The sequence below is a fragment of the Rissa tridactyla genome, chromosome 19 (assembly GCF_028500815.1).
Source record: "Rissa tridactyla isolate bRisTri1 chromosome 19, bRisTri1.patW.cur.20221130, whole genome shotgun sequence".
Taxonomy (NCBI): Eukaryota; Metazoa; Chordata; class Aves; order Charadriiformes; family Laridae; genus Rissa; species Rissa tridactyla.
In genome coordinates, this window is record NC_071484.1 from 5093677 (window position 1) to 5115502 (window position 21826).

At 62.5% G+C, this 21826-nt stretch overlaps 1 protein-coding gene across 13 annotated transcripts; it reads left to right on the forward strand.

The window, feature by feature from the left end:
- The first annotated feature begins 1030 nt into the window (after positions 1 to 1030).
- On the forward strand, positions 1031 to 18447 carry UBTF (upstream binding transcription factor). 13 transcript variants are annotated; one of them, XM_054224298.1, is made up of 22 exons: positions 1031 to 1060; positions 5151 to 5266; positions 8025 to 8200; positions 8487 to 8570; positions 9264 to 9419; positions 10202 to 10266; positions 10862 to 10991; positions 11463 to 11573; positions 11881 to 12014; positions 12433 to 12574; positions 12917 to 12958; positions 13728 to 13841; positions 14036 to 14191; positions 14672 to 14827; positions 15056 to 15166; positions 15256 to 15344; positions 15531 to 15720; positions 15949 to 15996; positions 16232 to 16300; positions 16702 to 16848; positions 17254 to 17373; positions 17812 to 18447. In XM_054224298.1, exons 2-22 carry the CDS (start codon positions 5209 to 5211, stop codon positions 17923 to 17925), a joined length of 2412 nt encoding a protein of 803 aa, XP_054080273.1. In that variant the 5' UTR covers positions 1031 to 1060; positions 5151 to 5208; the 3' UTR covers positions 17926 to 18447. The 13 variants fall into 13 exon arrangements, with proteins under 13 accessions (XP_054080273.1, XP_054080280.1, XP_054080281.1 ...); XM_054224305.1 differs by having other exon boundaries at positions 10862 to 10982; XM_054224302.1 differs by lacking the exon at positions 1031 to 1060 and adding an exon at positions 1225 to 1560.
- Positions 18448 to 21826: the final 3379 nt, after the last annotated feature.

Sequence of the window (21826 nt, forward strand, 5' to 3'; positions counted from 1 at the left end):
TGCAGCCGGACGGAGAGGCGCCCGCAGCCAGCCAAGCCGGGTGGCCCCGTGCTTTGACCCCCGCATTCCCAGGCCTCATCCTGCACCCACGGAGGAAGGGGGGGGTTCCCCACTGCCTCCCCGTTCTCCCCTGCCTTGCGGCAGGTGCCTGCCGGAGCTGCCTGCGCTGGCCTGGCCAGGGGCATGCAAATGGCCGGAGCTCGCCGGTAGCGCGCAGGCGGCCGAAGCTTGCCGGTAGCGTGCAGGCGGCCGGTAGCACACAGATGGCCAGAGCTCGCCAGTGGCCGGTAGCACACAGATGGCTGCAGCTTGCTGGTAGCACGCAGGCGGCCAGAGCTCGCCGGCAACCGGTAGCACGCAGATGGCCGGAGCTCGCCGGTGGCCAGTAGCACGCAGATGGCCGGAGCTTGCGGTAGCGCGCGGGCGGCCGGTAGCGTGCAGATGGCCGGAGCTCGCCGGTAGCGCACGGGCAGCCGGGAAGGCGCCGGCGGCCTGGAGCAGCCATAGCGTGCGGGCGGCCTGCGACCGTAGCGTGCAGGCAGCCCCGGCCGGCCGGTAGCGTGCGAGTGGTGGCGGCGGGGTGGCCGGTAGCGAGCAGGCAGCCCGGGGCTGGCCGGTAGCGTGCAGGCAGCCCGGGATGGCCCGTAATTTGCAGGCAGCTCGGGATGGCCGGTAATTTGCAGGCAGCTGCCCGGCCGGGATTGGCTGCGGGGAATGACGCCCAGCACAACAAAGGTGGAGTTGGAGAAATTGCATTAAAAAAAATTAAGAGAGAGAGAGAGAGAGAGAGGGAGAAAGGGAGAGGGGAGCGGAGGGAGGGGAGGAAACTGCCCCCCCCGCCCGCCCCGCCGGGGAAATCCCCCACGGCGGCCGTGTCCCGGGGCTGCGGGGCGGGCAGGGAGCGCGGCCCCGCCGCTCCCCGCCGTGGCGGAGGGGACCCACCGGGGCGGGAGGCGGCTCGGCACGGCTTCCCCCCCCCTCTCCGCTCCCCCCCTCCGCTTCCCCCCCCCCCCCGCTTTTTTTTTTTTTATGCAAACGCCGGGCGAGGATTGTTGCACATGTAAGGAGATTTTTTTTTTTTATTTTTTTTTTTCCCCTTTCCCCCCCCCCACCCCACCCCACCCCCCCCTACCACCACCCCACCCCCCCACCACCCCCCCCTCCTTTCCCTCCTCTCTCCTTCCTCCTCCTCCTCCTCCTCTTTTTTTTTTTCTTCTCGCCACAGTGTTGCAAAAGCAAAGAGCAATAAAAAACACGGCGGAAAAGCGGCGGGGCGGCGGCGGCGGCGGCGGCCGGCGGTGCCGCTTGGGGAGCGGCGGAGGCTGGCGGCGGACCCCGGCGCTCAGAGCCCGGCTGATTGGAAGAGCAAAACGCAGCGCCATGGAGGCGGGGGGAGAAAAAAAAAAGCGCGATCGTCTCTGCGGGGACTGGAGCGCGTCCACGCCCGGGGCCAGCGCTGCAGAGCTGGCCGCCGTTCAACCGCCGCTTCCCCGCCCCGGCCCCGCCGAGCCGAGCCCCGGCCCCGCCGAGCCCCGGCCCCCCAAAGCGGCGGGCCGGCAGGTACGTGCCTGCGCCGGGGGAGCGGAGCCGCCGCGCCGCGCCGTGCCGTGGCCGCGCCGCCCGGGCTCGCCATTCGCCGCCGCCGCCGCTCCGCCGGCGGGGCTGGAGGAGGCGCTTTGTTCCTCCCCGAGCTCCCAGCCGCCGCGCACCGGGCTCGGTAAGGCGCCGTCGCCACCTCTCCGCCGGGAAAACGGGGCTTTTCCATCCGCCAAAACGGGGTTTTTAGGGATTTTTTTTCTTTTTTTTTCTCTTTTGCAAAAAGGTTATTTTTTTTTTAATTTTTTTTTAAATTTTTTTTTTTTTTTTTCCGCGCAGGCCCCCGCGGGCAGGAAGCCGCCGCCGCCGCCGCCGGGGCTCCCGCCCGCTCCGGGCCCGCTCGGCTCCGCGCCGGCGGGGGGCACCGCGCTGGGGCTCGGGGCGGGGGGGAGCTCAGGGCTCGGTCGGCCTCGCTGTGTGTGTGTGTGTGTGTCCCCCCCCCTCCCCTTCCCTCCTTTTCCCTTCCCTTCCCTCTCCTCCTCCTCGCTCCCTCCCTCCTTCCCGCTCGCCCTCCCTCCCTCCCCGGCTGCCGCAGCTGGATTTCGGGGGCAGGCTTCCAGCGCTGGGCGGTTGTTTTTCCCCAGCCCGGGTGAGTCCCGCGCCGCGGCGGGGAGCTCGGCGCCGCGCTCCGGCGGGTGCGTGCCCGGGCTCGTCCACCCCCCCCCCCCCCCCCCCAACCTTCTATCCCCCTCCAACCTTCTGTCCCCCTCCTTCTACCCCTTCCCCTTTATTCCTCCCCTCCCCGCTTTATTTCCCCCCCCCATTATTTCCTTTTTATATTTTTCCCCCCCCTTTTTTTTTTTCCGCCTTTCTCCTCCCCCCCCTTCTTTCTTCCTTTCTTCCCTCCGGACCGGGAGCGGGGCTGCAGCCCCCCGCTGGGTGGGTGGGTGTTTCTGGGCTCGAGGAGGGGTCGGGGGGGGGAGAAAGGAGGGGGGGGGGGGGCGGTGGCGGCGGTGGTGGGGAAAGCGGGGGGGGGGGGGGGGGGGGATGGATTGGGTAGGAGCCGCTCCCCGGGGGTCGGTGCGGGGAGGTCGCGCTGCCCTCGCCCGGCTCGCTGCAGCTGCCCGGCCGCCCCCCAGCCGGGCATCCCCGCCCCCCCCTTCCCCCTCCTCCTCCTCCTCCTCCTTCTTCTTCTTCTTCTTCCCCCAGCGGCTCCGGCGCGGGGCTGGGGCTGCGGCGGCTCGGCTAGAGCTCCCCCCCCCTCCTCCTCCTCCTCCTCCTCCTCCTTCCACCACCACCTCCTCCTTCTTCTCCCTCTCCTCCTCCTCCCCCCCCTCGCAGCCCGGAGAGGTGGGTTTGTCTCGGCTTTATAACCGCGCCGGCTGCTACGGGTGGAGGGGAAGGAGCGGCGGGCGGAGGCGGGCGCAGCCCGGCCATTGTGTGCCGCGGCGGAGAGCGGCCGAGCCGGCCGGTAACGATGCGGGGAGGGGGGTGGCGGCGGATGGGGAAGCCGCGGGGGATGCGGGGGGGGGGGATGCGGGGGAAGGAGCATCGCATCGCTCCGGGAGGCCGGGGGGGGGGAGCGGAGAGGGGCCGGGGGAGCGCGGAGCTCTCCGCTCCCCCCCGGCCTCCCCTCCATTGTCTGCCCGGGTGTCGCTGGAGGAGGGGGTGGGGGGGGGTGGCGGCTCGCTGGCGCCCGGGTGGGGAACCGGGGGCGGGAGGGGGCCCGGGGAGGCGCCGCCGGGGCCGCCCGCGCTCGGTCCCACCCGGTTCCTGCTGCCTGGCGGAGGAGGAGACTGGAGCTGGCCCGGCGGCGCAGGGCATGTGCGGGCTCCCCGCCTCCGCCCGACGGCCCGGCCCCTTCCTCCCCCGCCTCCTCCTCCTCCTCCTCCTCCCCCCCCCCAGGCGCGGGATCCGGTCCCCCCCCCCCCCCCGGGGGATCCCGCACCCCCCCCACAACCCCCCCACGGGGATCCCTCTGCGCGCGCAGCGCGATCGCCCCCGCCACGCCCCGCCATGATCCGATGGATCCCTCCCCCTGCCGCGATCCCGCCTTCCCACCCCCGGATGGTGCCGGCCGTGTCCGTCCCCCCCGGGGCGATCCCCGCTCCCCGGCAACCCCCCCCCCCCCCCCCCCCGCCCCGTCCCGGGGGCTGGGCCGGTCCCACCCACCCCGGGGCGATCCCCCATCCAACCCCCGAGGTGGTCCCAGATCCACCCCCCGGGGCAATCCCCCCCCGGGGTGATCCCCCATCCCCAGGAGTGGATCCCACCCCCCCGAGGGCTCATCCCCCCCCGGGGCAATCCCTGAAACCCCCCCCCGAGGCAGTCCCAGATCCGGCCCCCTCAAGGGCTGATCCGATCCGTCCCCCCAGGGCCTGGTGGGGCCTGCAGTCCCCGGGAGTGATCCCCGATTCCCTTCCCCGGGGGGGCTGGTCCCCCCCTGGGGTGATCCCCATCCTGCCCCTGGAGGCTGATCCCCTGGAGCAATTCCCAGTCCCCCCCCCTGCGGCTTGCTGGGCCCTGCTCCCCCCCAGGGAGATCCCCCATGCCTCCCCCGGGGTGATCCTCCCTTGGCCCAGGGCCAGCATCCCCACCCCGGGACCCCTCCCCAGGTCTCTCCTGGACCCCCCAGGGCTTGGACGGCCCCCCTCCAGGATCCTCCCCACCAGTGCTGGGATTCCCCCCCAGGCCTGGATTCCCCCTGGGACCCCCCCCAGGCCTGGGGCCTGTCCCTCCTTCCCCGGGCCTGCGGCCTGTGCCCCGGGGCCATCCCTCCTCAGGGCTCCGGCCCTGCTCCCCCCTGGGGATCCCCCCACAGGCTGGCATCCTGCCCCCCACAAACTCTGGGGTCCCCCCACTGAGGCCTCTCGCCTGCTCCCCCTTTGGAGGGGTCTGGGGGGATCCTTCCCCTAGAGACCCCCCCTGTTGAAATATCCCCCCCCCCCGGGTAGTTCTCTCTGCCTCAGGAGGGCTGCAACACCCCCAGGGCACAGGGAGTTCCCCACATGGGCACCCTTCCCTTGGATCTTGGATCCTGCCCCCCCCCCCCCCCCCCCGGGGAGGATCTCACTGGACTCGTGGTGTCCATTTCTTTGAGACCCCCCCCCTTTTTTTTGCGGGGTGACCCCCCTTTGGGAGATCCCTTGGAGCCCTGTTGTCTCCCTGACCCTGGGATCTATGGATCCTTCCCACCCTGCCTCAGGGAGACCCCCTGGACCCTTCTCCCCTCAGATCTGTGAGGATCCCCCCCACATGCTGCCCCCCTCACCCCAGGGACATCCCCCCCCAACCCTTTCTCCCTGCCTACACCCTCCTTTTCTCCTCCCTCTGTGAGGGCTGGGGGTATTGTGCCACCATTCCAGATCCTCCCTCCTCAACCCCCCCCCAGGATCTCAGGGACCCCCCCCATGCACCCCTCTTCTCCCTCTACCCCTTTTCCAAAGCCCTCCCAAACCTCGCAGCACTGGGTGTGGGGTGGATCCCAGCACCCCATTCACCTTGGGGGGGGGGGCTGGACACCTGGGTGAGGCCCCCCCTGTTCCCCGTCAGGGGTTGGGGTGCCCCCCCCGGCATTGGGGGGGTGCCTAGCGGGGGTCTCCCTTTGCTTGCAGAGCCAAGTGATCTCCGGTAGCGCACGAGGGAGCCGGCGTGGGCGCAGGCAGGTGGAGGATGAACGGCGAAGCCGAGTGCCCTGCAGACTTGGAAATGACAGCTCCCAAAAACCAAGGTGAGTCCCCCCCCCCACACTGCCACAGCCCCCCCCCACCCCATTCCTACGGGAATACCACAGCCGTGGGGCATTTCCTTCTTCCCCATCCCTGAGAAGCATGCAGATGCTCACGCTGGTGCAGCCCCTCTGGCACACGGCAGCTGGAATGATGCTTTTTTTTGGGAGGGGGGTGTTTTGGGGGGTTGGGGGGAGCTTTTGAAGGGGGGGGGGGGCTGGCACAAAGAGGTGCTGCCTTTGCCGTTCACATCTGGGCTGCATTAAAAGCCGGAGCCGTTACCTTGGGCCTCCGGCTTCCAGACCCCGGGATGACATCAGAGGTTCAGCTTTTATTGGAAAAGAGGGAGGAAAACAAGGGCGGGGGGGGGAAAAGGGACGTTTTATTTAGGGGCAGTCCGCCTGGGTTCTGCTACCTGTGTAAAAACTCCCCGTGTATCCCCCCCAAAGCTGTGTGAGCACGGTCTGGCCCCCCCCTCACCCCCTGGTCCCCCCCGTTTTTCCTCCCTTGCCGCAGTGGGTTTGTTGCCCCGAGCGAACCCGGCGGGAGCACGTGTCCTTCGCCGGGTCTTGAGCTGGATTTAATTACACCGGGGCAGCTTTCCTAATATAGACCCGGCCCGGCCGATGCCAGGAGAGCCGGGGATAAATTGGTCCCAGGGCACAGACAGCCCCATTCATCTTGGCGGGCGAACTCCGCAATTCCGGTGTTTTTCGGCAAACCCCCGCTGGAGGGAGGTGGGACGGAGGGGACTGGGGGGGCTGAGCGTGGGGTCCCCACTCCGCTGCCAGTGCAGCTTTTGGGAGGTTTCCACACAGTTTTTTAATGTATTTCTGCGGGTTGTGGTTATTTCGGTGGCGGGGTCACACGGGGCCAAAGGTCTCGCAGCATTCCTGCGTTGGAGGGGGGAAACTGAGGCACGGGGTTTGTCGGTGGGGGCGGGTTTTGGGGGCATCTCATCCCCTTCTTCATCCCCACTTCGTTTTTGTGGCTGTGCTGCTTTCGGTTATTTCTCCTGATTTCTGCAAGTAAAATCAGCACCAGCTTCACGGCCCGATTCTGCCTCGTTGGTCCTTGCCTGGGGTGGGGGAGGGAGTCTGGAAAGTGGATGGGAAAAACAGGAAGACAAAATTTTGGGCTCAGTGCCCCCCCATCTCTGTTACTCCCCCAAGGCACTGCAGGGGCTTTCCCATCTCTTTTTGCCTTTCGTGACATTTCGGTGCTCTGAAGCCAGGAGTGTGGAGACACATCCCGAGCCCCTGGGCTCTATGAGCTTTATGGGGGGGCTCTTTCCATCTCCCCTTCCCCCCCCCAGTTAATCCCTAACGGACGTGATGAGGTAACTGTGGAGACCGTCTGGATCCCAAACTATTCCTGCCTCAATCCCTAGCCTGGTCCAGGAGGTGAATGGGGTGGGGGGACAGGTCGTGGATGTGCTCCCCCAACAGCTGCGGGTCCCACATGTCTTTTAACATCCCTCGCTCGGATTTGGGATTTGGGGGGGGTTTGCCCTTTGCCAGATGGATTGCAGGGGCAGGAGGTGGAGGCAGGAGGCAGTCGTGGTGTTTTTGTGTGTGTGGAGTTTGAGCGGAGGGAGAGGTATTTCTGGGGGCTTGTTTTTTCTTCCTGGGGATGGAGGGAGAGATGCTCCCCTCAAATCCACGGTGGACTACGCTGTCCCCATCTTGCCGGGATACTCTGTGGTCCCTGAGGGGCTCCGAATGCCCTAGTCTTTGCCCTGGCAGTGGCGTGGGGCAAGGAACACCGTGGAGAGCTGGTCCCGTGGCCGGGAGCCCTCGGGCTTGGGTGCCCGTCCCGTGCTGAAGCAGACAGGGCTGCGTGGGCGTGTGGCTTGGGGCTCTGCTCCTCCTCCAGCCCGTCCCCGGGGACCTCTCTTTCCGCTCCCAGGACCCGCTGCTTGTCCCCAGGGCCACCCGTGTTTTGCAGAGCGCCCAGGGCGCCTCTCCCCAGCCCGGCAGTGGAATTCCCCTGCCGAGGAAGCGACCCCAAAATCGGTGCTGGATGGGGCATTCGGTGCTGGGATATCCTTCCTGCTGCCTATCCCGGTTGCTCCAGGCTTCCTGGCTTTGCCACGTGCCCATCCCACCATCCCGGCAGTTTGTCCGGATGGGAGCCGGGGATGCTCCTCCCGGCACCTCGGGGGATGTTGGGGTGGCATAACCATCACCCCTGCGCCGGCAGGGACCCCACTGTGAGATGGGGGGGCTGTGCTGGGCTCTGCCCTCCCCCTCCAGTTGTGTGGTGTCTGAGCTTTGACCTTGGCAGAGGTCACCATGGAGCTAGGTCCCAGGTGATGGCAAGGCTCTCCGAATTGAAGGAAAAGCAGCACTGGGGGGGTTTTCCATTGCTCTGGACACCTCTTTTCAACTTAAAAAGTGGGTTTTCCTATTTCCTTCTTGGCTGGAGAGCACGTCACTCCCGCCTCGCTCTGCAGGGCTTTGCTCCCATAGGAAATATCCCTCTGCTCCCGCGCGGTAGAGCCATCGCCTTATCTGATGGTGTACTGGGATGAGCGAGTCTCTCTGGTTTGCACCGAGTGGATTTTCTAGCTTTGCCCGGGATTGTTTTGGCCCGTAGAAAGTTGCTGGAGGGTGATGGAAACAGCCACGTCCCTTTGATCTTTAATCTGGAGAAGGCAGAGCATGTGGAGATGACGTGTCCCGGCGTGTGGTCCGGAGCTGCACGCTGGGAGCTGTAGTCCCCGTGTCCAGCTGCTGAGCCTGTTTCTTTGCTGCTCAGACCGCTGGTCTCAGGAGGATATGCTGACTCTGCTGGAGTGCATGAAGAATAACCTGCCCTCCAACGACGGGAGCAAGTTCAAAACCACCGAGTCCCACCTGGATTGGGAGAAAGTGGCTTTCAAGGACTTCTCGGGGGAGATGTGCAAGATGAAGTGGATGGAGATTTCTAATGAGGTAAGCGGCAGCCACGCGGGGCTCGGAGGGGTCCAGAGGGACCGAGCATCCCAATGACTTCCCAGGGCTGTTCGAATCACTCAAGTTCAACGCCCCGAGTCCTTGTCCCTTAGTGCCGACGCTGCCCCGCTGACGGTGGCATTGCGAACCCCTTGGAGGTGCAGGGACGGGTTGTTTGTGTGGTGGCATCATGAAACCCTGTGGGTTTATGTGGTGCTGAGTGGGGACCTGCTCTGTCCCCCGCCCACAGCCTGTTGATATTTGTGGCCCTTTGTTAACCCCACAGGTGAGGAAGTTTCGGACCCTCACAGAGCTCATTATGGACGCCGAAGAGCATGTGAAGAATCCTTACAAGGGCAAAAAGCTCAAGGTATCGGGCAGGAATTGGGGTCGGGCACTAAAGGGGGACCTCCCCCTTCCCCGGGACGGGGGACTGTCACCCATGTGGCACCCCAGACCCATGTGGCTCTGCCACCAGAGCCCCTGCAGGCACCTCACCACCCGTAATCCCCGCGGCCGGCTGCCCAAGGCTCCGGAGGCCGCGGGCTCTGGGCACGGGCCAAGTCCAGGGTACATTTAATATGGCCGGCTGTATTGCTGGCAGCCTGCGTCCAAGTTTAGCACCGGGGGGGCCGGGAAGCCGCCATCCTATTCCTGGCCTGCTGGGTCGGGTGGGGTGCTGCTTTCAGACCACTGGCCCGGGGCAGCCGATGCTCTGCCACCGGGAGGTGGATCCCATCCCCTCCTCCTGCCTCAGTTTCCCCTCTTGCAGCACAACCGCTCTGTGCCAACAGCTCTGGGTGGTTGGAGGCTACTTCCGAGATACCCAGCCCTGGGATAGTGTAGTTCCTGGGGAAGGGAGCCCTTGTTCCCACTGTTTTTTTCCCCCCTTGCCTGCAAAGCCAGGGTGTTCCCATTTCAGGGAGCTGGATCACCAGCAGGGCTGGATGGAGGCAGGTCTCCCCCAGTACTGGGGGGAGCTGGGAGCCGGCAGGGTTTGGCTGTGCCCTCCGTGGTGCCACCGGCTCCACACTCAGTGTCTGCCGCTCTGCTGTCTCCCCAGAAACACCCCGACTTCCCCAAGAAGCCCCTGACTCCCTATTTCCGCTTCTTCATGGAGAAGCGGGCCAAATATGCCAAGCTTCACCCCGAAATGAGCAACCTGGATCTCACCAAGATCCTGTCCAAGAAATACAAGGAGCTTCCCGAGAAGAAAAAGGTATGGGGCGGGGAGTCAGAAAGCCCCTTGTGTGCCTCTGCGTGCTGGGCTCTGCCTGCCCAGCTCTCCCAGTAAAACCAGCAGAGCCCAGCCTCTGCCTGGTGAGGGTTTAATCCAGTTTTCGATGGGAGAAACCCGGGTGCTTGGTGCTTGTTTAGTCCTGTCAGACCAGTAAGACTTCCCTTCCTTTTCCTGTCCTGGTTCCCAAGATCCATGGGGTGGAGACTGGCTGGGTCCGTCCGTTGGTCTGTCTCTTCCAGACGGACCTGGATGGTGACTTTGCTGTTGGGTGGATCCGTATTTAACGCTGGGGTTAAATCACGCGCCCCGCCGTGGCCACCCTGTCCGAGGGAGGGATGGAGGGGCAGGCTCTGCTCCGAGCGGTGGGAGACGCTGGGAGGAGGAGAGCGGCCCATCTCACCTCTGGCTCCGGAGGTAACCCAGGGCTTGGCCAGAGCCTGGGACAGCATTTTGGGTGCCCCAACTCAGCCTGGGTGGACTTGCCACCAGCAGGAAAGGTCCAGGACACAAATTCCCGCTGTGCCCTCTTGCCCAGGGCTGCTTGGGTGCAGGGAGAGGGGAGAGGTCCTGCCTCCAAATCCCTGGCAGGCTGGAAACCCTTAACTGGGAACTCTGGGACAAGTCTCATGGGCTGGAGAGCCCTCCAGTCCCTTTGCGGGGGGTGGGGTGCCTAGGCGGCAGGGTCGACAGGGATGTATCTGCCTGCCCCTTCCCCGGCGCTGACATCCCTCTCCACCTCCCTGGTGGCTTTGTGTCCCCAGATGAAATACATTCAGGACTTCCAGCGAGAGAAGCAGGAATTCGAGAGGAACCTGGCGAGGTTCAGGTGAGTGGGCAGCCCCCCCTGCGTTTCCCCGCCAGGCAGGCACAGTCTCCTCTTCTGCATGAAGCTCATGGAGGAAGCCCTGACGGGCACTGTGGCTTGAAAGCAGCAGGGAAGGGGAGATGATGGGAAAAAAAAGAGCCAGGAAAAGGTGTCTGAGAGCAGCCCTGCGGCTGGGAGACTCGGTGAGGGGGAGAGAGCGGAGTACCAGCCGCGCTCTGGGGATTAGGGTCTGCAAGGGGAGGACGGGAGCCCTGCCGCTGGCACAGTTAAAAGCTGAAGTGACCACCCCATTCCCCCCAGGACGTTCCCTTTGAACATGGTCGCTGTGACCCAGGCGGTTCCTGGCATTCCCAATGACCTGCCGCCGCTCCAGGAATGCGGCCCAGCCCGGTGCAGTAAAGGGGATGCTCGTAGCTGATGCTCCCCCAGGAGAGGCAGACTCGAATCTTTCCTAAAACCCTCTTTCTGGGGGGACCCTCGGTATCTGAGCCCTGCAGCGATGGTTACCCCTTAGCGGGGAGGTTTAGGGGGGGCTCTCCTTCCACCTGCGACCTCCGTAACGCTCTCCCTTCCCCGCCTCCCTACTGGGTTAAAGGGAAGATCACCCGGATCTCATCCAGAATGCCAAGAAATCCGACGTCCCTGAAAAACCCAAGACCCCCCAGCAGCTGTGGTACAACCACGAGAAGAAGATCTACTTGAAAGTGCGTCCAGATGTGAGTACGGTGGGTGGGAGTGCGTGTGAGCGTGAGTGTGGAGGGGTTCTTTACCCCGCTGCTGGGGGGAGAGGAGGGGGAAATGAGAGAAGCATTTTAGCGGGGGGACGGGATGGAAGACACCGCTAGGAGCTCCCAGCAGTCTGGACGGAGGTAAGAAGGGGCTCTGCACATCTGGAAGAGGCTCTGGGGGATACAGACCCCATGTTTTTGCCTGCAAGTTGAAGGGGTGACCACAGCCTGAGTCAGGGCAGGAAAGATTTCCAGCACAGACACCCACCTCTGGCCAAGCCCCACACTCGCACGCACCCCCTTCCCCGGCCGCCAGATCGGCTCACAGCCGCCCAAGCTGGGTGCCGCCGGGCCAAGCCGGCAGGCCACACTATTTTTGCCTTTTTTTATTTTTATTTTTTCACTTTTTGTCCTCTTCTTTTTTTGGATTTTACCCCTCTGCCCTCACCTCTGGCTTTGGGTTTTCAGGCCACCACGAAGGAGGTGAAAGAGTCGCTGGGCAAGCAGTGGTCTCAACTCTCGGATAAAAAGAGGCTGAAATGGATTCATAAGGCCCTGGAACAGCGGAAGGAGTACGAGGTAGGGAGCAGCCTCACCCGTTCCCCTCCAAACTCGTCCCTACGTTCACTCTGAGCCACTCTGCCTCCCGGCCGCTAGCCATCTGCGGCTAGCTAGCCTCACCCAATAGCCAGCGTGGGGGTTCAGCCAGATCCCTGCAGGTCCCTAGCGAGTCTGAGCACTGCCTCCTTCAGCGACTGTTTGGGGAAGGGAGAAATATCCCTGGGGATATGATTAGGGCGATGGTTGGCTTCTCTTTCCTCCTCCTCCAGCCCCCAGCCAGGCGGGGATCGGAGCTCATCTCCTGACTGTTCTCCGTCCTTTGCAGGAGATCATGCGGGACTACATCCAGAAGCACCCGGAGCTGAACATCAGTGAAGAGGGCATCACCCGCTCCACCCTCACCAAGGCCGAGCGCCAGCTCAAGGACAAGTTTGATGGCCGACCCACAAAGCCCCCTCCGTGAGTACCGTCCCTCCCCGTTTCAGTATGAGCGATGTGTCCCTCTCTGAGCTGTCGGGTTCGTACTAACAAGGAAACTGGGGCTCTGCCTGGCTTTGACAGCCCCAAGAGCATAATTTTCTGATAACCATGGGCATGGGCTGTCGATGACTCCATTAAACTGGGCCTTAAATATACATTAAATACACATTTGCAGAGAATCTGAGCGAGGTTTATGGTGATGCTGCCCTCTGGATTAGGGCATAAACCCCAGCTTTCCTAAAATGCAGACACTTCTGGCACAGCACTTGACTGCCTGGTGCAGCCCCGAGGGCAGCTGGGGGGGATTCTGGGGGGCTCTTAGCACCCAGCCAGCTCCACAGAGGGGGCATGAGCCAGGCGAGTTGTCCCTGATGCTGGATCCCTCCGTCGGTTGCAGGAATAGCTACTCCCTGTACTGCGCAGAGCTGATGGCCAACATGAAAGACGTGCCCAGCACCGAGCGGATGGTGCTGTGCAGCCAGCAGTGGAAGCTGCTCTCCCAGAAGGAAAAGGACGCGTACCACAAAAAATGTGATCAGGTGAGCGGCCGAGGATGGACAGACAGGTGGACAGGCACATGGGCAGCGGCGCTGTGGGGAGGGAGGAGTAGGATGGGAGGGTTTGGGCTACAAATCCCACTGCAAATGAGCCCCTCACCCTTTCTCAGTGCCAGTTCTTGTTCTCTTGACCACCAGTTCCTCCTGAGGTCCTCGGTCACCTCCCTTGGTCCTCTGTCTTCCCAGTCCATGTGGGTGGGACCAGCAGATGGCCCAGGTGGAGGATGCTGTTGCCGAGGGGGCTGAGGCCAGGTCGGGGACTGCACAAGGCAGGGATGGGTTGGGGGAATCTCTGTGTGACTGCATGTCTCCATCTCTCTCCAGAAAAAGAAAGACTACGAGATTGAGCTGCTCCGCTTCCTGGAGGTGAGTGATGTGGGGGTGCTGGAGACCCCAGATGTGGGGAGGGAGCCCTGGACAGGGGTTGAGATGGGTTAAACTGCGGCTGAACTAATGCTGCCATCTTCTGCTCCCCCCAAAATGCGGGTTGAACCAGCCGTGGGTGCTGCGCAGAGATGTCTGCACAGGGTCTTGACCCTTTCCCAGCTGCCCTAATGCCTGACCCAGTGTCTTCCAGTTGGGCACTGGGAGGTGGGGATGGGCTCCCCGGGCCGGGAGGGGAAGTGGGGGGTGAGCGGAGGGCTGGTGCTCAAGGGGGAGTTGCTGTCGGCGGCTGCTGCGGTGCGGGCGGCAGCAAGTCTCTCGCTTCCTTCCCTTGGCTGGGGCGTAGGTGGGGGGAGCCGCACCGAGGCCGTCCCAGCGTCGCGCTCGGTCCCCGGGCGGACGTGACGCGGCCCTGGCTGCGGCTGCAAGGGCAGGGGAGTGGAAACCCCAGGGGTGTGCCCGGATCCGGGCACCTGCCCGCCCTGCCGTTGCGGAGAGGAAGCAGATGAGACTGAGCCAGGGAGGGGACAGTGACATTGCCTGGTGAGGGGGGTGACACAGGCATGGGGACACCCAGGCCACCCACTCAGGCTTGCAGTGCCTGATGCTGGCCCTGGCTGGGGTGGCTTTGGGATCAGGACAACTGAGGGGATTAGTTTCTCCCCCTCCCCAGTGTCCCTATTCCCTGGTTGCATCAAAGCCTCGTTAGCGTTAGGCCATCTAACCGTGTCTCTCCTCCTGTGCCACCCAGAGCCTGCCCGAGGAGGAGCAGCAGCGGGTGCTAGGCGAGGAGAAGATGCTGGGCAGCAACCGCAAAGGGGCGACGAGTCCAGCATCCAAAAAGTCCTCACCAGAGACGGGCAAGGTGAGAATGGCAACTGGAGAGATGGGGCAGGACATGGCAGAGACGTGGGATGGGGTTGCTGGCATTTCAGAGTGCTTTCAGGGCTTCGTTCCTTGGTTCTTTCAACATGTTTTTCCTGGGGTTGGAGGCCACCAGTGTAAGGTAGATCCCTCTCTGGGCTCGCCCCCACCCACAGCCCCATGTCCCTCCCGCAGGCCAGCTCAGAGAAGCCCAAACGGCCCATCTCTGCCATGTTCATCTTCTCGGAGGAGAAGCGAAAGCAGCTGCAGGAGGAGCGGCCAGAGCTGTCAGAGAGCGAGCTGACCCGGCTCCTGGCCCGCATGTGGAATGACCTCTCCGAGAAGAAGAAGGTTGGTACCGTCCCCGACCCTTCTCCTCCATCCCTGTCTCTGTTGGGCATCTCCAGCAGGCCGGGGGTACACTGCCTGTCCTTGTCCTGCTGCGACGGGCTTTGCTCATCCCCGGGCACCGCAGCTGGGGGACGATTGTCCCCTGGAGCGTCACAGCTCCGGTGAGCCATCACCCAGGCACTGGTGTTTGCACCGATGAGTGCCACCGACTGTGCCATCTCCCTCTTGTGACCTGGTGGGTCAAAACCCAGCAGCTGAAGAAACCTTGGAGGGTCCTTGAGCCTCAATTTAAAGGCTTGATGTTTCTTCTGGTTTGGGGGGAGTCCTGAGATGTGGGTGTGTGTGGTGGGGAGGCTGCCGGTGCTGCCGTGGGGATGGTACCGGGGGGAAGCTGCAGCGTCCTGCTGCTTGGTGGCCTGGGGGCCTGTGTGCCCGGGGGGGTTGTGCTGCCCCTTCACTGGCACGGTGCACCCTGCGCAGGCCAAGTACAAGGCGCGGGAGGCGGCGATGAAGGCGCAGTCGGAAAAGAAACACGGCTCAGATAAAGAGGAGCGCGGGAAGCTGCCCGAGTCTCCCAAGACGGCCGAGGAGATCTGGCAACAGAGCGTCATCGGAGACTACCTGGCTCGTTTCAAGGTGAGGAGTGGGCCGGGAAAGGAGGTGGAAGTGGGATCATCACTCCCACCAGCAGGAATTGCCTTGCACCTTCTCCCTTTCACATCTGAGGCAACAGGCTGGGGCTGGGAGCCATGGGGAGGACAAGGGTCACACCAAGGGAGTGGGTGGTCCGTGGTGGAGCTGGCGGTAGCCCCCTGGTATCTTGGGTTTATCTCGTAACATGATGTGGGGGTTTCTGTGCCACAGAATGACCGGGGGAAGGCGCTGAAGGCCATGGAAGCCACTTGGAACAACATGGAGAAGAAGGAGAAGCTGATGTGGATCAAGAAAGCGGCGGAGGATCAGAAGCGATACGAGGTGGGTCTCTGCTCCTTTCCACCCCTTGCCGTGTCCCCGTGGCTGGCACTGACCCCGTCTCCCTGACCCTTTTCTCTCCTCCGGCTCAGAGGGAGCTGAGCGAGATGCGGGCCCCTCCGTGCTCCACCAACTCCGCCAAGAAAATGAAGTTCCAGGGAGAGCCGAAGAAACCTCCTATGTGAGTACCTGGGGTCTGGAGTCCGAAAAGTCGTATCTGGCTAGGCAGCTGGGCTGGGGCAAAAGATCCTGGAGCAGCCTGGACCATGGTGGGATGGTTGGTGGTTCGTGCGTGCTGCTTGTGGACACCCTGGTTCTACGTACACAGCATCTGATGCTGTCTCTGTGCTTTCCCTCCCCCTTGCAGGAACGGTTACCAGAAATTCTCCCAGGAGCTGCTGTCGAACGGGGAGCTGAACCACCTCCCGCTGAAGGAGCGGATGGTGGAGATCGGCAGCCGCTGGCAGCGCATCTCCCAGGGCCAGAAGGACCACTACAAAAAACTGGCGGAGGAGCAGCAGAAACAGTACAAGGTGCACCTCGAAATCTGGCTCAAGGTGAGCGTCAGACCCTGACACCCGGTGGGGGGCACTGGGGATGTCCTTGAGGATGCTCAGCACGGTCTGTGCTCACAGCCTGCCCCTGGGCAGCCACCGTCTCCAGACCCATTTTTGGCATTTTTTAACTTAAAAGGCCTTTAAATAATATAGGTGGGGAGGGGGTACCCCGTGCTAGTCCTTCCCCACTCCGTCCCTGTGCCTTGACAGTCTCCTCTGTTTCTGCAGAGCCTCTCGCCCCAGGAGCGAGCTGCCTACAAGGAACACACTTCCAATGTGAGTATCCACCCAGCACTGCCATAGGGAGGACCAGGGGGGGCTTGGGGGCTGGGCTGGGGTCAGGTTGGGGTGTGGGGTGGATAAACCGAGCTCGGGTGAGCCCTGCAAAGGGGTTCACCCCCGTAGCAGCTCGGCAGTGGGGTTTTCTCTGCGCTGGGCGCTGGGAAGGAGCTGAGCTGGAGCCCTGCAGCTCTAAATGGTTTTGGTTTGTGTTGTGTCCCCCCCCTTGCAGAAACGCAAGAGCATAGGGAAGATCAGGGGCCCCAACCCCAAGATGAAGCCAACGATGCAGTCCAAGTCGGTGAGTGGAGTCCAAGTCTCCGCACTGGGGACACCCAGCACCCTCCTCCCAGGGGGGACCCAGACCTGGTGCTCCAGGCGTCCTGGTGCTCTCTGCCACCTGCCTTATCGTTGAGGCAATAAACCCTCCCCAAATGGGTGCTCAAAACCCACCCTGGTCTGATTTTGCCCCCCCCGCCGCAGTCTATAACATCCCCTTGTACCCCTTCCGGGAGCCTTTTTGGGGCTGTTTGTAGCATAAATGGGGAAAAGCTCCCAGGCAAGGTGTTGGGGTAGGAGGCACCTGGTCCTGCTGGGTGGATGGAGGAACCCAAAGGCTGATGGTCAAGGATGGGGAGGTGCACCCATGGGTGCTGGTGTCCCGGGGCACCTGCCCGTGACCAACCCCCTCCCGCCCTGCAGGAGTCAGAGGATGATGACGAGGAGGAAGACGAGGAGGAAGACGAGGACGACGATGAGGACGACGACGATGACAATGGCGACTCATCAGAGGAAGGCGGCGACTCCTCGGAGTCCAGCAGCGAGGAGGAGAGCGAGGACGGGGACGAGGTGAGGCTGCGGTGGGTGGGTGCCGCGGGGAGGGCAGCGGGGCCGTCCCGGGGCCCCACTCCGCTCCCGTACCGCTCGCTTTGCCCCCCCGCCCTCACCCTCCTCCGGGGCTGGGGGGGGTGTCCGCACCCGGGCTCAGATAGAACCGTGGCGGAGGAGGTCCTGGGAAGCGGTGGGGGGGACACGGGGAGGCGAAGGGGACCGGGATCCACCCCCCACCCACCCCCAAAACCCCTACCCGGTGTCCCCGGGGAGGGTGCGAGGAGCAGCCGCGGGGCGTAGTTAGGAGCAGCCTCGGGATGTAGAGGTGGGGGTTTGTGCAGAGCCCCCAGTGAGCAGAGAAAAATTCTCCTGTCTTTTTCCTGGTGGAGATACTGAGTCTGGTCTCGGCTCCGTTTGCGCCAGTGTGAATGCCGAGTAAGTCACCAGAGTCAAAGTTTTACACCGGTGCAACTGAAATCAGAGTATGCTGGATGGCGCTGGGGCCAGAAACCGTGTCCGTGCCTTGTGCTCGCCACCGGACAGGTGAGGTGTTTCGACCCCCTCGTTGGTCTCAGCTCACGCCTCTTCCTTCCCCGGCTTTAGAGGGGGGAAACTGAGGCACGAGGCGGGTCGGGTACCCTACCTCGGATCGTGTAGCGAGGCAGTGGCAGAGGTGAGGGTAGGACCCCCGCGCGCTGCTCCAGCACGCTCCCCGTCCCCCCCCACCCCACCCCACGGCACCCCCGAACTGAGCCCTTGCAAACTCACTCCTGCCCCCCGTCCCTCCTCCATCCCCCCCCTCCCCACCCCGGGGTGGCAGCGGTGGGAGGGATGGGGTTGGACCCCCCCCCCCCGTGCCGCAGCGGGGAGGGCGAGCAGGGGGCAAAGGGGGGAAATGATGGATGGCAGTCAGGGTGTCCCCCCTCGCCGTGCCTCTAACCGCCCCCCCCCCAACCTCTCTGCCACCCCACTCCTCCCTAGAACGACGAGGATGACGAGGACGAGGATGATGAGGATGAGGACGACAACGACTCGGAGGGCAGCAGCAGCTCCTCCTCCTCCTCGGGGGATTCCTCCGACTCCGACTCCAACTGAGCCCGCCAAGCTCTCAGTAACGGCGTTTGGTTTCTCGGTTTCGGTCCCAGAATCCCCCCGCTCCTCAACACCCCCCCCCCAAAACCCTTCCTCCTCATCCTCCTGCCCCCCCCTAGCGAGCTGCAGCCCCCTCACGGGACCCCCCAACCCGGGGAGCAGGGGCCGGAGGGACCCCTCCGTTGAGCTCACACTACGGGGGGGGGGAAACAGGGGCCGCTGCCCACCCTGGGCTGGGGGGAGAGGAGGGAGCGAGCGCTGCCCCCCCCCGTCCCTCCCACCCCCCTTTTACTCTCCCCTTACCGAGGGAGTGGAAATGATTTCTTTCTTATTTTTTTGGTTTTTTTGGAGATTTCATTATTTTGGGAGGGTCGCCCTGTCCTCCTCTCCTTCACACCCTCGCTACCAGCTCCGGACTTTATAGAAAGGAAACAAAAAACACACAGGAGAAAAAAAAATCATCCCCATCCCCCCTTTTTTTTATTAAAAAACCCACAAATGAAAAAAAAAAAAAAATACACCCCCCTCCCCACGCAGACCCTCCTGTCCCACCCCAGGCAGCGGGTGCGGAGCATGAGCCGAGTTGCTCAGGACTCAGCCGTTGGGACGATGTCTCTTTTCACCCCCCTCTTGCTCTCTCTGCGCACCTCCCCCCCCCCGGTGTCTCGGGGGAGGGGCTCCCCCCCAAAAAAAAACCCCCCCCACTTGTACAGTCTGGAAGCTGCACCGGGAGCTCACCGGGACCTCAGCATCCACGGCACTTGGGAGCTCCGGCCACGGACCGTGACCACGGAGGGGGGGGGCGGGGATGGATGAATTTGGGAGGGGGGGGGGGGTGGGGAATGCGTGTGTGTGCGAGCGTGTGTGCCGGCTGCCCCCCCCCCTGCCCGGGGTCCCGGCTGCTCAGCGTGACCAAGGTGGGGGGGAGCGCGGGGGTGCCGCTGGAGCACCCCTCTGTGTTGTCGGTGGTTGTTGTGCCGTTGTATTTTATTTTATTCTTTTTTTTTTTTTTTTCTTTTTATAAAACGAGAAAGACCCATCTTTTATTTTTTCTTTCCCCCCTTCCCGTTTCCCCCAACTCCCCCCCCCCCCGCCTCCTTTTCCCCTCCATCTCTGGTGAAGCTGCTCCTCTCCCTTCACCCCAAACCCGGAGGGGGGGGGGTGGCCAGCACTTCCCTCATCCCAGTTACCCCGACTTTTCCCCCCCGGGGGGCTCTTCCCCCTACCCCCCCCCGGCCATGCTGTAAATATTAGTGCGGTTTGGGTTTATTTTGGGGGGGGGTCGATGTCCCCCTTCCCCCCCGGGAGGGGGATGGGGCCGCGGGGACTGGGGTGGGTGTGTGTGGGGGGGGGCCCTGGCAGCCACTGTCAGGGGGCTCCCCCCCCCCCAATTTTTTTAAGCAGACACGAGCACCAGCAATCCCACGGCACCTCCCTGCAGGGTTCCCATCCCCCCACCCTGTCGTCGTCCCCCCCCCCAAAAAACGCCCGGTGCGATTGGGGACCCCCACCCAGACCCCCCCCCCTCTATGGGGGGGTGGGCCACAAGATTTGTCCCTTCTGTTCCCCCCCATCCTGTCCCCGGAGAGGAGCTGGGCTGGGGGACAGGATTTGTGGGGGCCCCAGGGAAGGGGGTGGGGGGCAGCTTCCCCCCCCCCCCCCCCCCCCCCCAGGCTGGGGAGGCTGGGTGGGGGCTTTTTCTCTCATTTGCTTTAATTTAGCCATTTTTCACTTCACCCGAATCTCAGCCCTATGGGTGGCTGGGGGGGGGGCAGAGAGGGGGGGCCAAGCTGCAGGTTTGGGGGTTTTCTGGCTGCAAGGGGGGGGGGTCCCACCCCCACCCCCCCCACCCCCCCCCCAGCACCGACCTCCCCCAGGTTTGCTGCTCTCAGTGCCCCAAATCCGACTCCTTGCCTCCCCCCACGAAAAAAACCACAATTGGGGACCCCCCTCAATCACACCCTCTCACCTCAAATCGGGCTGAAAAACCACCATTTTGGGGAAAATGACCCCAACCCTGGGGTGTGGGGTGTGGGGGGGGTGTTGAACCCAAGTGCCCCCCGCACGGACAATCCCCCTGTGTCCCCCCTGGGACCGGGGCCCCCAAGAGAACCCGGCCGGCGTGTGCCCCCCCTTCCCTCCAATGTCCGTCTGTCCGTCCCTCTGTCGCCTCACAGCCCCGCCCGCCCCCCCCCCCGCCTCTATTTGGGATTTTCCTTTAATTTTCTTCCCAATTTTTAATTCCCGCCCCCCCCATCCCCTAAGGGGAACCCATCCCTTTTTTCTGCTGAATGTACCCAGCACCCGTCGTGTTTTAGTGGATGTGTTTTTAGTACAAAAAAAAGAAAAAAAAAAAAAAAAAAAAAAAAAAAAGGGCAAAAAAAAAAAAATCTTTTTTTTTTCTTTTTTTCTGTTTTAAAAAAAGAAAAATAATAAAAAAAAAAATTAATAATAAAAAATGAAAAATTCTTACAGCGCCGACAATTGGGGGAAAAGGCGTTTGCGCTGCAAGAGAATTGAAGCTGAGTGCATTTTGGCACTGCCACAAAAACCCGGGATCCTTTAGATGGAAGTTCTTGTGAATTACATTAAAAAAAAAAAATAATAAAAAAAAAAAAATAAAAAAAAAGCAACAAAAAAAAAAAATCATCTTTTTTTTCTAATATTTAAAGAGTGTTTTTTGTAGGTTTAAAAAAAAGACAAAAAAAAAATTAAAAAAAAAAAAAAAATAATAATCCCAACTTGGAATTTGTACGGCTGAGCGGGACGCGGGGGCCTCGCGTCTGCGGTTTCCCGGTTTGCTTGGGTTTCGGTTCTTTTATTTTATTTTTTTTTTTGAGTTTTTTTTTATTTTCTTTTTGTTTTGGTTTTTTGTTGGTTTTTTTTTTTTTGTATAATAAAGTGAAAAATAATGTTTCTGTTCTCATGTCATTACTATAAAAAATAAAACTTTAGGAAAAAAACCAAGTGTGAGGAGTGTTTTTCCCCCCTGTTGTGGGTGGGTGGGGACCCGCTGGGGGGGGTGTCCCTGGGGGGATCTCTGGGGGTCATTTTGGGGGGTTGCGTGGGGCTGGGGGGGATCCGTGGGGATTTGTAGGAGTCACTCGGGGGGGGATCTGTGGAGCCCTCGTGGCTCAGGGATCCGTTAGGATCACTGCAGGGGGGGGTGTCTGTAGGGATGAGGACTGGGGAGCTCCATCGGAGTCATCAGGGGGGTGTGGGGTGTCACTGGGGGGGGTCTGTAAGGGTAGGAGGGATCTGTAGGGATAGGGGGGATCTATGAGGATAGGGGGATCCTTGGGAAGGTGGGGGATCCCTGGGGATGGGGGGGATCCATAGGGATGCACATCCATAGGGGTTGGGGGGGAGAGATGGGGGGGGTCCATAGGGATGGAATGTCCATAGGGATGGGGGATCCTTGTGATGGGGTGATCCGTAGGAATGGGGGGGATCGCTGGGGATTCGGGAGGTCCGTAGGGATGAGGATACACAGGGATGGAGGGGTCTGTAGGGATGGGGATCCATGGGGATGGGGGATCCACGGGGATGCGGGGTATCCACAGGGATGGGGGGGTCCATAGGGATGCTGGAGTCCATAGAGATGCGGGGGGTCCACAGGGATGGGGATCGACAGGGATGGGGGGGGTCCATAGGGGTGGGGGCTCCATAGGGTTTGGGATCCGTTGGTATGGGGGTGCCCATAGGGATGGGGGGATCCATAGGGACGGGGGGAATCCGCAGGGACGGGGACCGTGTGCTCTCTGTACAGGGACCCGGGGGGGGGGAAGCACCGGTGCACCCTCAGGGAGGGCCCCAGGCCACGCCCCCGTCGTCCCCGCCCCCTCTCGCCCCCGCCCACAATTGCCACACCCCCGAGTCCCCGCCCCCCGCCCCGCCTCCTCCC